This window comes from Macrobrachium rosenbergii, chromosome 2, assembly GCF_040412425.1.
Source record: "Macrobrachium rosenbergii isolate ZJJX-2024 chromosome 2, ASM4041242v1, whole genome shotgun sequence".
Taxonomy (NCBI): domain Eukaryota; kingdom Metazoa; phylum Arthropoda; class Malacostraca; order Decapoda; family Palaemonidae; genus Macrobrachium; species Macrobrachium rosenbergii.
The window spans coordinates 39,629,090-39,642,383 of record NC_089742.1 but is presented as its reverse complement, the minus strand read 5'-3'; the positions used below and the strand labels follow the sequence as shown (position 1 = coordinate 39,642,383).

Below are 13,294 nucleotides of genomic sequence, written 5' to 3'. Positions count from 1 at the left end.
TGTAAATACATGTACAATACAGTAATTGTTCCAAGATACATTACTAGGTTAGGTTTGGTGGGAGGTCAAGGGGAGTAAAACGTTCTAGTAAAATAAGGACTACGTAGCCTAGGTTAGGCTGCAACCCTAATATTGATTTTAACATTCAGTGGCCTAGATTAGGTTAGGTACACGTAAGGACGTAGGGCCCTAGGTCAGGTTAGGATAAATACATAATTGTAGGATATAAGGGTGTGGGCTAGTATATAAAAACTAAGCCACTAATTTGGGTGCAAATTTACTGTTATCAAAATTTTTCCAAAGATTGTTGTAACCTGACTTGGTTATTTCTAAGCTGTTTGTTAGTGTTAACGCTGCCACAAGATTGGAGCTCACAAATCTGTTTGTTCAATCCACTGCAGGTAAGGATGGACTATGTATCTGGAATGCCTTCCATTATTTTCACCCTGACCTGTCGTTACATGGGACAATGCTGAAACATGATTGTCGTTTTGTTATAACTTTTACAATACCAGACCCTGCTTGAAAAAGCTATCTTGTTTTCAGCCATGGAGCCTTTGATACTACTGTATTGTGTTCTTACTCCCTACATTATTTTGGCCGAGTCACTAAATTCCTCGCCAAATTTTGTCTTCCCCACACAGATGTTCTTGTTTAACTTTGGAAACATCGTGTTTACACGCTTCTTTGCAGTTTCCCAATTGCAACTGGCCACCTACATTTGGGTAAATTAGGTATGAGGTCTAGGTAAGGACCCAACATCCTAGTTTAGGTTAGGCAGGGAGTCTAAGTCTTGGTAAGGACATGGCTCCCTACAGGGGCGTTCCTAGACATTTTGGGGCCATGGGGGCACAGTCCCATTCGGGCCCCTCTTATTGTAGGATCATTGTAAAGGCACTTGTAAAATGCAAATTTTAGAGATTTAGCTTGTCCTATCTCGCCAATATTAGAATTCCTGGACTAGCAAGGTCTAATTACAAATATTTCCATTCGGTTACCTTAGCTTACTTATCCGCAGCTTCCAACGGGTGCAGGGTGAGGAGACACTAACGGACTGTAATCGAGGAGACAGGGGCCTCAGCCTCAGGGCTCCTGTAGCAGCCTAAGCATTTTTGCTGATACCATTTCAGCGGAGACTTGTCGACTGGTGTTTTATGCTTTATTATTTATGTACAGAATATTCACAGAGGTTATTGGCCAGTGCGTGCCTCAACGTGGTTACTGATCTCTGACAAATCGAAACATGGAATAAGCTTAGGTGTCTGTGTTTGTTCACAGACAGAAACATACATACAATTTGATACACAAGATTCAGCTGAACATTACAGGTACATGGTCGGAGAGCTTGCATAGCAATGCATACAGTGGTGGTCATAAATATGTGCGACAATAATGGTTACAGAGAAAAATGTATAAAAGTGTATGGGAGAAATTGTCTCTTTGGCCACGTGTTCTTCCTACCAGATGGCTCACGGAAGAGAAAGTTCATCTTGGTTGTTGATTTGCTGGCGGGGCCACACGTGGACGGTTACAGGAGTATGACCTATCCAGACTTTACCCTTACCTAACCTAACCTCGCCTCCCCTGGCCACCCCAAGTAAGCCGTGACCACTCTGCATTCTGTCCGTTACCTCGAACCAGTATTAGTCACATCCAACACCCGGTAAAACTAAATCTACAAACATAAACAAAGAAAAGGCATAAACACAAAAAATAAACAAAACGTGGTAAATATTCCTATAGATGACTGACGGTAACCAGGCTGCGAAGAGTGTTCGCGGCCAACATACACCTTAAGCCTGACCCAGTCTAAACTAGTAAGAAGAGAGGTTATAGCAGACAAGGCAAAAGGTAATGGTTTATATGACCGAAGAGTACGATAGGAGCTATAACCCACACAGTTGTGTAGAGCTCCTCAGAACTAACATTTTGAACCCAAATACCACAAGTCTCAAACCAAAATTTACTCATAATGAATTTCATTAAAAACCCGAATTGTCACTCTTCCATGAAAATCAAAATTTCTTGAATATGTATCATTGTTAATGTACATTTCATTTAATATTAGCATATTATGCCTCAATTTTCTATTAGTGAGGCCATATTCCACAGCTACCGTATTTCAATTATTTCTTTTTTCTAAGTTGGTAAAAATGGTTAATTGCTACCTAACCCAAAGATATGATCAATCCATCGTCAGTGTAAAAGTGAGCTGCTATTTCAGAAAAATAATACCTGAAAATATACATGCTCATCCATACCTTTCTATAATGAGGTAAATTGCAAAAAAAAAAATCATTGCATACTTGCCTGATGGCATTTGCTACGCTCATGTGTTAACATAAGCATGTATGAAGTGAACCAAGGGAGAGAGCCGTTATAAAGTGAAACTTATATACTACTATAGTAGTTCTTGATGCTCTTCTACGTCCGGTCATAAGGGGGAGCTATTATTTTGTGTGTTTTTGTTAGTTTTATCAGTGGAATTTACCGTTGGCTGTTACAGGTTGGTCATTTTATGGTAATATATCCAAATCTTTATTTTTTACCCAAGTCTAGACCTCAGGCTGTAGCTTAGATAATTATTAACCTCACCTACGGTGAGGAGTTGAAAGTCCTGTCCTATTCTTATACTCTCAGGGCAGTACCTAAGTGGAGTATAACAGCTTAAGGATTTGACGTTTAAACATGCATTTTTGGAGGATGAAGTGTGAAGTATAGAGTTTCTGGGCGAGTGTAGAACGACAGGACAGGTTCCGCATACGTAAACCTAGCCTAAACTTTCCCAAAAGCCAGGTCCTGACCTAACCAGACCTTACCTTCTTAATCTCACTTAGGGCTCCGTTCAGAGAGTTTCCAATAGTTTTTTTATGTGATTTTTACGGAGTTGACATTTTTTTCTATGAAATGTATTGTTAACTCATTTGTTGGTAGATCTAAACAGTAGCTCTGTGGCATGGGCAATTTCCTTCTAACTTGACTTTTCTACATTTTTTGGTTGCTAATTGGATTTTACCTCTCAAGTTTGTCCTGAATGTAATTAACCTGTAATTAACCCCTGAAGTCCATCCAACCAGGGGTTTCCACACGCGATCTTCACAAGACAGAGCACGGGTATGTCTGTTTGGAACGGTTCATGACACCAGGACCCCTTACCTAACCTAACCTAGGGTGTCATAAATTTTAGAACAAAATAATGTGGCACAATCTAGCTTATCCTAACTTTATGGCCTATATCTATGTGTAACATCACTTATAAAATCTGTTAACACATGTGTTTAAAATAAAAATTTACCAGCTACCAGCCCTAAGGTACTTAAATTAGTTATTTAATAAGCCATTTTGATACAGAAAAAGTAAGATAGACCTAATCTGAGTGATTTTTCTGTTTCTTGGATCTTGTACAATTATAGCTATCCTAAGTTATATTTTGCTTAACGTTTTCCTTATGTTAGTGTTTGAACATCCTCATAACCTATATTTTACCCATGTATTTCCCACAAAACAAAGTTCTAATATAGTATGTTTGAGCTTATTGAGCTTAAATTTAGTAGGAATTTTTGCATAGGCAGTACATTATTTCCAAGTCAAGAATCTGGTTTAGGAGCCGATGTGTACAATATACTGTAATTTGAAATTTATTCTGAAGTATACAGTACTAATATTATCAGATGTACCCATGGTGTCATTGTGAATGCTAAAAGACCATGCTCATTGCATTCAGTGAGTGTATCAATTCAACTAGTGTGAAGTGCTTTTTTTTTTTGGACTAGGAGAACAAGCTTTGGAACACCAAAATTAGTGCTGGAGTTACTGAAGTTATTAAAGTCTCATTTGCAGTAAATATATATATATATATATTATATATATATTTATATATGTATATATTATAATTTTGTGTAGTACGAGCCAGGTTCATGATGTTGATTTCACTGTTTATTGCATTACACATTTTTATTATGAGGTGTGATTGTTATTTGCAGATGTTACGTCGTGGAATTCAGAGAGTGGGTCAGTTGACCCCAAGCATTAGGGTACGGTCCTGTTCAAGTAAAATAACTTGGTCAACTGGGGAAAAGACTGATCCGACTCCCCTTGACTGCCCACTGGGGAATAAAGGGGAATACCCAAAAAGATTACCAGATGGAGGCATTGAATACTTTGGCTTTAAATATTACCCAAGGTAATTTTATATCTGTTTGTTGTTATTTTTCTTAAAGAATTTGCTATTTCACACTATGAGGGTGTAGTATTAGTACTGTTCCAGTACTTAGTCTTAAAGGAAAATTTCCCTGGGATCCTAGTATTAGGAAGGTTTCATTTCATCCTGTTCATAAGGTATTTTTAAAAGTATTGTGCAATAGGATTGCACTTTGCTCTTCACAGTTTGTAGACTATAAAGTAATTTATATAAGTAATATAGTACTGTATACATAACAAAGGAATGTTTTTAATTTAGCAATAGAACCAGGATATTGCTCAGTTTTAGAGTACAGTTTATTATGGCAGAGGAAGTGTGTTTGATTGTTTTAATGGAAGAATTACTACTATATGTATTTCAAATACACCATCAAGTTGCATCAATTATGCTTATGTACCTGGTGCTATGGTTACAGTGTAACTTGTTTCCCCTGTAATGTTGGTGGAATGTGGAGAATTCTCAAATAATGTAATTTCTGTCTTTACAGGCCAGACTTAAAGTATCATTATTATTATTATTATTATTATTATTATTATTATTATTATTATTATTATTACTGTTGTTGTTGTTGTTGTTGTTGTTATTGTAAGGTGTGGGTCATAGACACAGAATTAGATATGGGTAAAATTAATGGAATAGTTGTGAATGCTGTGTACATGTATAAGTGCAGTAACAACTAAAAATTTAAAGACTGCGAGTGAATTATGGATCAGGGGCATTTTTTAAGGTAGCATTGCAAATTAAATTAAGTTTACAAACAGCAACATCCTTATCTGCCAAGTTCTGCAGTTTGTCATCAAAAGGAAGAAATAACACTAAGGCAGTGTGTTATTGTGGCACTTAAACATTTTGAGGGTGTGTATACTGAATGAAAAGTAGCATAGATGGAAATGGAGGTTTCAGCACTTAGGAAAAACAGGCCAGATGTCATAAGGAAGCTAGCCAAACAGACAGGTTCCAAGTAATGCTATAATTGATAATGACTAATGAAGAATAAAAACCACATCTAGATAAATTCTTTTGAAAGGTAAAATGTTCCTGAAATTTGCTGATAACCAGATAGACCATCATTACAAACATTGCAGAGCTAAGGAGATCAGAAGCAGTTTTTATCTCATCCAGTAGAGGAAGTCTTGCTAACATTATTTAGTGTTTTAATTCTAAAAATAGCAAAAATATATATTTTACAAATTTCTCCAAAGAAGTAAAGTTGAGGTCAAAGGTAACTCCTAATACAGTATTGTCATTTTCTTGTGTACGGGGAATCAGGGAGTGGGTGCAGTAGAGCATATTAAATTGACTAACCACTGAAGCCAGTTTCACTAGAATTGAATTTCATATCCTACTGGTATACTATAGACTGCTGTTAAAGCAGGCAATTACAGTTCTTCATTTCAAAGACTGAGAGGATTTGGACATGTGGCCAGGAAGGGTGAAGAACTACCAGTCAGAAAAGTAATAGATCATGGCAGTAACAGGATGCAGACCAGTAGGTCTAGATGGGAATTTAAGTGTTAAGTGCATGTGATAAAAGACAGTCGAACCCTGTTAAGGGAAACTGATGTAAAAACATTACTGATGATGGTGCCAATTGGAAGGTGGGATGGGTATCAGAGCGTGGTTTCCCTTACCATTGTTACAAGTTAAGCAGTCATTTCTTACTTTGTTTTTTGTAAGACATCCTTGAACTGTTGGCTTGTTCATCATAGTAACTGACTGGCTTAGTGTTAGCTTGTTTGTTACCTTCCCTTGACTTGAAGCATGAAGTTCCATGGAGAGTTTGGTGGTTGTTTAAATAAGTAAATGTTGTTATTTGTTCTTAAGCTACTTTGTCACAGAAACAGCATGAACATTGGGCTTAATCATTTGTGAAATATTATTTAAGTTTATCAGCCAGTGTGTAATCATTTCAAATTTACAGGCACCCTGATGCAGTTGATCCTCCCTATGAACCATCACCACTCCATTTAGTTACCAGGGTTAGAAGTCTGAAGGGTAAACCACACTGGGAAAAGGATATTATGAAGAGGTTTGGCCTTGAAAGGGTATGTTAATTTTCTTCTTGTGTTAACACATATCTTATGCAGTACAGTACATAACTCCATGTTCAGCATGTGTGGAAGGGACATTATGAAGATATACTCAGTACTGTACATAAATTCATGTACAGCATGTTCTTACATAAATATAAACCACTTACAGTAGTTTTATAACATATGCATAAACCACAGAGTACTGTACATTCATAATATGCACTCATTCATATGAAGTAAGTCAAAGGGCCACTATTGTACTTTCTAAGGAAGCTAATTAAATACAGTGTCCATGTATTAAAAAATAGAGAACTGAGGCAAGAGAAACAGAAAGTACAGCAGTATCTTGCAATAAAAGACTTCCAATGCTGTAATAGAGTATATTCTACAACATATCCAACTTTCATTGCCAAATTTGTTTCATTGCAACTTGTAATTTCATGTAAAATTATGCTTCTATTGTTTCTTGTTCATGTAAATGTTAGTTTTAAGTTCGAATCATGCCAGAAATAAGTTTAGAACTGTTGCATTTACTGGTTGCAGAAAATTCTGAGCAGACAAGTTACCTTATCCTATCATGTTATCAATTCACAGTATCATTATCAGTTTATAAATGTAAGTTAGTAGTAGTTGAAAAATTCATGAGTTACTTATTAAAGGAAAGTTTAGAACAGCATTATGTTCTCTGGAGGTTCTTCCTAGATCTCTAAAGAACCTTGCAACTGATGACATTCTTCCAGAGGGTCCAGTTAAGGAACCATGAAGAGAAAACCTGCAGTGAGTTAATGTGGCTAAAGTATCCCTGGGTCCTTGAACACTTGAATTTTCCAGTGTGTGGATGTGTTGGCAAAACCTGGGGAGCTCACATTGGCAACACAAAAACATCAGGGATATGGACATAGATAGATTAAGATACAGTATTCTAGTGAACAGGAAAGTGCTACTTAGGTTGGAAAACTCAGCAACAGTTGTTTACCTCAGGAGCCAAACTGGTACATGCAAGGAGTCTGGTGATCTCATTGGAAAATAGCTTTTAGGATCAAGTAAACACTCTTAAAAGATCTTTGTTTTTTTGTGATGCTTCTTCCCAAAAGCTAGTGTCATGCTACTACCCATTTTTTGAAAAATAGCAAAACCCCTTAAGTAAAATAAAAGGTTTGTATTTACATTACATAAACATTACATTGAATTTTGTATTTTCATTAGATTCAACAAGGCTCTAGCCTATTCAGAACCTCTATATATCCATTTTACTTAATATCATCATCATTTTAACCTCAGGTGTTTCTTTTACGAGGTTAGATTTCTAAATATGGATGTTTTATGGATTTGAATTAGGCCATCAGATTCAGTCCCCATTTGTGACCATTCTCCACAGTCTTCTCAAAATTCTTAAAGGTAATCATGTTAATTCCATATTTGCTATTTCCCTAGTTACTGCTCCCCTCCCTCTCTCATCACGTGCTCTAGAGATCTCGCTCTAATTCCCAGCCTCTGGACATTGTATCTATCAGCATATACTTCCTCATTTGCAGTAGTCCTCCCTACACATCCCAACCATGATTCTGATATTTGTCCATTTCACAATATGTAAGTGTATATATACACACTACAGATGTAAATTAATGTACATGCAAAAGAAAGAAGAAATCTTACATTTACTGTATTAAGAACAGCATACATGTATAGTATTACAGGAAAGAAGGAAATATGGTTGATTGGTTGTAGGCTATCTGGCATCAAAAGGAAATGTGAATATTGTATAGGAAATACAGACCTGGACTTAAGACAGGTAGTAAGATAAATAGCTGTGTATATTTATTGCTGTTGTATGTTATTTGTATAAAATGTAAATTTGCAAGAAGATGAAATATAAAAAATTAAGAAAAGTACTGTAATTACATGAGCAAGATCAAATGTTAGTCAGAAATTTATGTATAAAATGTATGTAATTGTATGGGAATGCCTTGTACATATTTCTTGCTTTGGGTGTAAATTTTCCTGTACTTTACTTATTGTACTTGATAAAGTAGTGAAGAGCATGAAGGCTCAAGTTTCTGAACTTTACTTAGCAGTGAAATCGGTTATTTCATTTATTTTTTTCATACTGATCAATGTTGATTAGAGAAATATTGAATATATAGGTGCTGTACAGTTGTATTTTTCTTTATCAGATTATTGCATGAGCAACATTTCTGGTTTCACAAAAATTACCATATATCATAAGATATTCAAAGTCGGACATCTGTATCATTGATGGCTTTCATTTGGTTATGTTTGTAGTGCACTGACTTGATTTGAGAGTGTCAGGTGCAATTTTTAGTAACAGATTCCATAATGCTTATCTGCCAGTCTGGTCAAAGTTTATGAGAGCTGTATTTTAGTTTTTGGGAGAATGTACAGTAAATTATTTATACCTAGTCTTAAGTCTAGGTCTGCTAGTACAGTATTGATATTTCCTGGACTGCTTTCCATTTTATGTGAAAAGGATAAGCACTTTATGTATAACATTCTGAAATTGTTGTTACAATTTCCTTTCTTGTTTTTGCTTCATCTTTCCTTGGTATTTCCTCTTTATTACATCTGTACAGCATCTGTACTGCTATAAATTAACATTTATTGTATCATAACCATGAACTGTATTCTAAAAATGAATATACTGTAAATTGAAAATTAATATCTTTCTTTTTCAGCCAAGTGCAGTGGCCATAATTAAAAACAATCCTGAAAATAATGCATGTCTATGGAAGGTGAAGCATCTCGTGAAAATAGTTCCCATAAAATTGCCGAAAGACATACCGGAAGATGCAGATCCAAGACATTGCTTTTTAAAGGTAGGTTTCATGTTTGTATTTTTGTATTTTACTGTTTCTTAGACGACAGTGCTTCTTTGCTATCACTGTTCCTTTTGGTTGCATCCCAAAATTTGTATTGGGATACTTGAGTGATGACATACAAATTTACTTTTTCAAAGGGGCAATTTACTCATTATTTTGCATAATCTGTTTCCCTTCTCATTGTGCATTATATTCCTTTAAGAAACACATTGTTCATATACAGAGCAGTCCTTTGGAAAATTATGAAATGTGAACAAAGGCTTTTAAATGTTAATAAAGTCCCAGTCATCATAAAACATGTAGATGAAGGACTATTTTATACACCCTCTCTGTTAATATGAATGGATGGAGGAAGATGACCAAAGCTGTACATTATCTTATGTAAGCTTATATTTTTATTATGGACCTGATGAGGGGGGAACCATCTCTTCTTACCACACCCTTAAAATATCCAACCACACTGATTACTTTATATAATATTGGAAGACCATTGTAATGTTGAAGTTTTAGATATTTCTGTGGTTGGTGCCTTGTTGTCTACTGTCTGTTCTCAAGGATGCACGCGTGTCCAGAGTCATTGAATGTGACCATTCTCAGATAATTTTTTCAAGTACATATGTTTCTTGTATGTACATCTCACTTGATTCAATTTTATGATTATACCCCTTCATAATAGATTTTTTGTGCAAAAAATGCATACAGTACTATGATCATATTCCTAGGATATTTAAAGCTAGACTACCAAAGCTTCACAGTCAAACTTTAGTGTATGAAAAGGTTAACCATTTTATAGGTTTTCCTGCTAATTAAAACATGACCTGTCCCAGGATGCTGATAACAGAACACTGCAATCCAGTATTTTTGATAAATGCATTTTTTCAAGTTCAAGTTGTTAGCTTTTGGGTAGAATAGAATAGCATAGAATTCAGGCCGAAGGCCAAGCGCTGGGACCTATGAGGTCATTCAGCGCTAAAACTAAAGTTGACAGTAAAAAGGTTTGAAATGTGTAACAGGAAGAAAACCTCGCAGTTGCACTATAAATCAATTGTTAGGAGAGGGTGGCAAGTAAGGCGAAAGAGATTAAGAATGGAGGTACAGTACAGTAACAGGAATGAAAGGGGTTGCAGCTAGGGGCCGAAGGGACACTGCAAAGAAAGGTGCACTGATGGCACCACCCTTGTAGGTTAGCTTTTGAAATGTGTCATAGATAGTATATTGAAAGTACTTTATTTATTGCTGGGACAAAACTGATTAGTGTACAGTAAATTTACCTTATATGCTTTTCAGGAAACAGGCGAGTTCATTTATAATCCACATATCACTGTAAATGAAACCGACTTTGTGGAGGATGAGGAAATTGCAAGGACGAAAATATGCAAGACATTTATTGATGAACACACTCGTAAAAATTGGGAATATCCTTGGCAGATCAAATTGTGCTAGAAATGATCAAGGATTCATTTTTTCCTTTCAATTAAAGCTGTTTTGATAATATACTTATTTTGCAAGCTTTATACCACTTTGTATCATTAATTGATGTAGTAAAACTGTATGTGTAGTAATTTTATGTTCTTGGACAGTGTGCTTATAAATTGTTTGTTAATAATTCAAAGTATGTTGGTGTAAAACAAATGTACAAAGTGTATCAACTAAATAGGATAAAAATAAATAAGTCTATAATATTATGTGTATTTACTTGTCTTGTACATGTACTTCACAGTAACATGTTGCCCACAATATAAATTTAAAGATGGTCTTTCCCACATTAATCACAAAACCTTCACAGAAGGCAAACTTTGACATCACAGAATTATCGATACATTGCTATATTGAGCCAACAATTATATGCTATACAATAAAAAAGGAAAGAAAGACATTCACTGCATCACAGTACCTTGGTTAGAGCTTAAAGTTATTCCTAATTCTCAAGGTTAATAGACTAGCATACTTGAATCTTGAAATTAACTCATTTTAATAGTACTGGAAGTGCATTTGTATTTCAGGTATGCAATTGCTAAAAAGTGTTTGCATAAACATCACACGAGAAATAACTGCAAGTGATTATTAAAGTTAAAAAGATCCACACGGTAACATCATGCAAGTTTACTACATACAAACATCATGTAGTTTACTTGTACAAATAATTAAGTTTATTACCAATTGCAGCAAAAATTAAATCTTTGTTTTGCAAAGGCACGTCCATATTTTTCACTATATTGTGCCAACAATATCATTGTGAAAATACTTTCATTCAATGGAATTTTTCACAAATGCTAACACTGGTTATAATGATGCTGTGCAATAATATGCCCTTAGTCTATACACTTTAACTGCTGTCAATAATCGAGCAGCTCAAAACACACAATGAAATTTCCTCAAGCTCTGCAACCCACATCAGTAGACTTGCTCTGCAACCCACATCAGTAGACTTAAATTAAAAAAATACCTTCCCTTTTCCATAAAACATACTGTATATAAATAACTATATGGTCTACGTTGGAGAATTAATGGCAAGTATAGTATTATATGTAAATTAACCTGCATTTCCTCTATTTTAAAATTCTATAAGCACAAATGAAAACTTGATTTTCAACGGTAAAAGTTGGATAAATGTTGCAAAGACAAATCTGACATACCCTGCTTTACAGTATGACATGTTTAGTGTTTTTCAAGAAGGAAGTTCATATGCATCATCATCATGTGTAAACAGTATATGTATAAAAGCCATACACTGTATTGTATTTCATATATGAAGAATATAAAAACCAGTAAAACAATGAGCTCTTAACCTATGATATCACAGACTAAATAGTGCATACAAGAGTCACATGTTACTAGCAGACCTAAATGTGTAATGTTTACAATCTATTCATGTTTCAGTAGCTTTTCTGTGTCTGATGTGTAAGTTATAAAGAACCACAGTAAAAGCGATAAGTAATGCTATGGGAAATTATTTTCCAAGTCATTCACAGTAGCACTGGAAAACAAATTTACCATAAACAAGTGACATCATTTTTTCTTTAGCCAAAAATATTTTTCCTAGTTTTCCATTCTTTACATCATACTTTCATGTAATTATTCTGATAGCAATATAACATGATACAAATGACTGCAAGTGATGAAATTTATTTCAGAGATTGTAATAAACTTGGATGTGAATGATCTGTTCTATAGCTAATAAAGATGACTTTTGATTATCTGCATATTTTCTGCACAAAATTTTATGGCATGTAACACTATATCACACAGCCAATGCAGTTTTTATTTTTATTTAGCTTCATTACCTGTAATTTCTGCTACTTTGGCTTTATCTGCTGTGTAGTTTTCATAATAATTTTCCTCAGCATCTTCATCCAATTCTTCATTTTCTTCATAATTTTCATCTTCCTCTTCCTCCTCTTCATCATAGTATTCTTCTTCCTCCTCCTCGTCTTCTTCACCATAATACTCGTCATTTTCTTCTCCACCATTAATGGTCAATGTCTCATTTCTCTTGGGAGCATTCATCAGATTTAGATATGGTTCAGCATCATATTCAAACATTAAAAAATCTGGTAAATATTTGTAATATAACTGCTTGATCTCACTGGAAGTTAACTGAGAATAATAAGACTTGAGAACATCAGTAGTCTTTTTGGATTGGTCAGTTTTATGTGACCACTCAATGTTAACTGTGCCAGACAAACCGCGATGATAAAGAATAAATTCGGCATCCTTTGCAAGAGTCTCCATTTTAGCAATGACATCGTACCTGATGTGACAAGGTGTACATAGGAGGAATATTGGCTTCCAGTGTTCATCATACTCTTCAACATCAGTATCGAGGAGGTACTGGATAAACTCTCTGAACGTCGGTTCCTTACGTTCGTTTGAGCTGAATTCACTGCCAGAACTTGATTTCCTGTAAGCTTTAACAATTCGTTTTCCATATATAGCGTAATAGTATCCACCCCTGAAAGGAGAATAATATATTGGTATACATATGTTACTTCATTGTACAACTGTAAACAGCATTGCTGCATGTCTTAAATACAGTATAACATTAACGGAAGACTTCAAAGAATATTATCTAATCATTTATAGTCCTCAAGAAATACATAAGTACTGTATAATATATTGAGATAGCAGAATACTACAAGACAAATTTCTATATGTAAATGTTTCGTAACTGGCTTATAAACCAAGGTTATTTAATCCATTTGTTAACAGTGGTGCTCGGTGAA

The 13,294-nt window shown here is 34.9% G+C and overlaps 2 protein-coding genes across 6 annotated transcripts in view; one reads left to right on the top strand and one right to left on the bottom strand.

Annotated features, from left to right (window-relative positions):
- The first annotated feature begins 269 nt into the window (after nucleotides 1-269).
- mRpL30 (mitochondrial ribosomal protein L30) lies at nucleotides 270-10,753 on the top strand. Of its 3 annotated transcripts, none has more exons than XM_067115642.1 (5): nucleotides 270-401; nucleotides 3,984-4,183; nucleotides 6,123-6,246; nucleotides 8,928-9,068; nucleotides 10,359-10,753. In XM_067115642.1, exons 2-5 carry the CDS (start codon nucleotides 3,984-3,986, stop codon nucleotides 10,512-10,514), a joined length of 621 nt encoding a protein of 206 aa, XP_066971743.1. In that variant the 5' UTR covers nucleotides 270-401; the 3' UTR covers nucleotides 10,515-10,753. The 3 variants fall into 3 exon arrangements, with proteins under 3 accessions (XP_066971743.1, XP_066971741.1, XP_066971740.1); XM_067115640.1 differs by lacking the exon at nucleotides 270-401 and adding an exon at nucleotides 2,370-2,506; XM_067115639.1 differs by lacking the exon at nucleotides 270-401 and adding an exon at nucleotides 2,400-2,521.
- Nucleotides 10,745-13,294, bottom strand: part of LOC136845367 (carbohydrate sulfotransferase 11-like) — a 152,038-nt gene continuing 149,488 nt past the window's right edge. For all 3 annotated transcript variants that reach the window (XM_067115638.1, XM_067115637.1, XM_067115636.1), the window contains exon 7: nucleotides 10,745-13,023. In XM_067115638.1, the coding sequence (XP_066971739.1) occupies nucleotides 12,339-13,023 (685 nt within the window). In that variant the 3' untranslated portion in view covers nucleotides 10,745-12,338. The remainder of the gene's footprint in view (nucleotides 13,024-13,294) is intronic.

Coding starts and splice junctions, on each gene's coding strand:
- mRpL30 (XM_067115639.1), top strand. Junction 4,184..6,122: donor GGCTTTAAATATTACCCAAG/GTAATTTTATAT, acceptor TCAAATTTACAG/GCACCCTGATGCAGTTGATC. Junction 6,247..8,927: donor AGAGGTTTGGCCTTGAAAGG/GTATGTTAATTT, acceptor TTTCTTTTTCAG/CCAAGTGCAGTGGCCATAAT.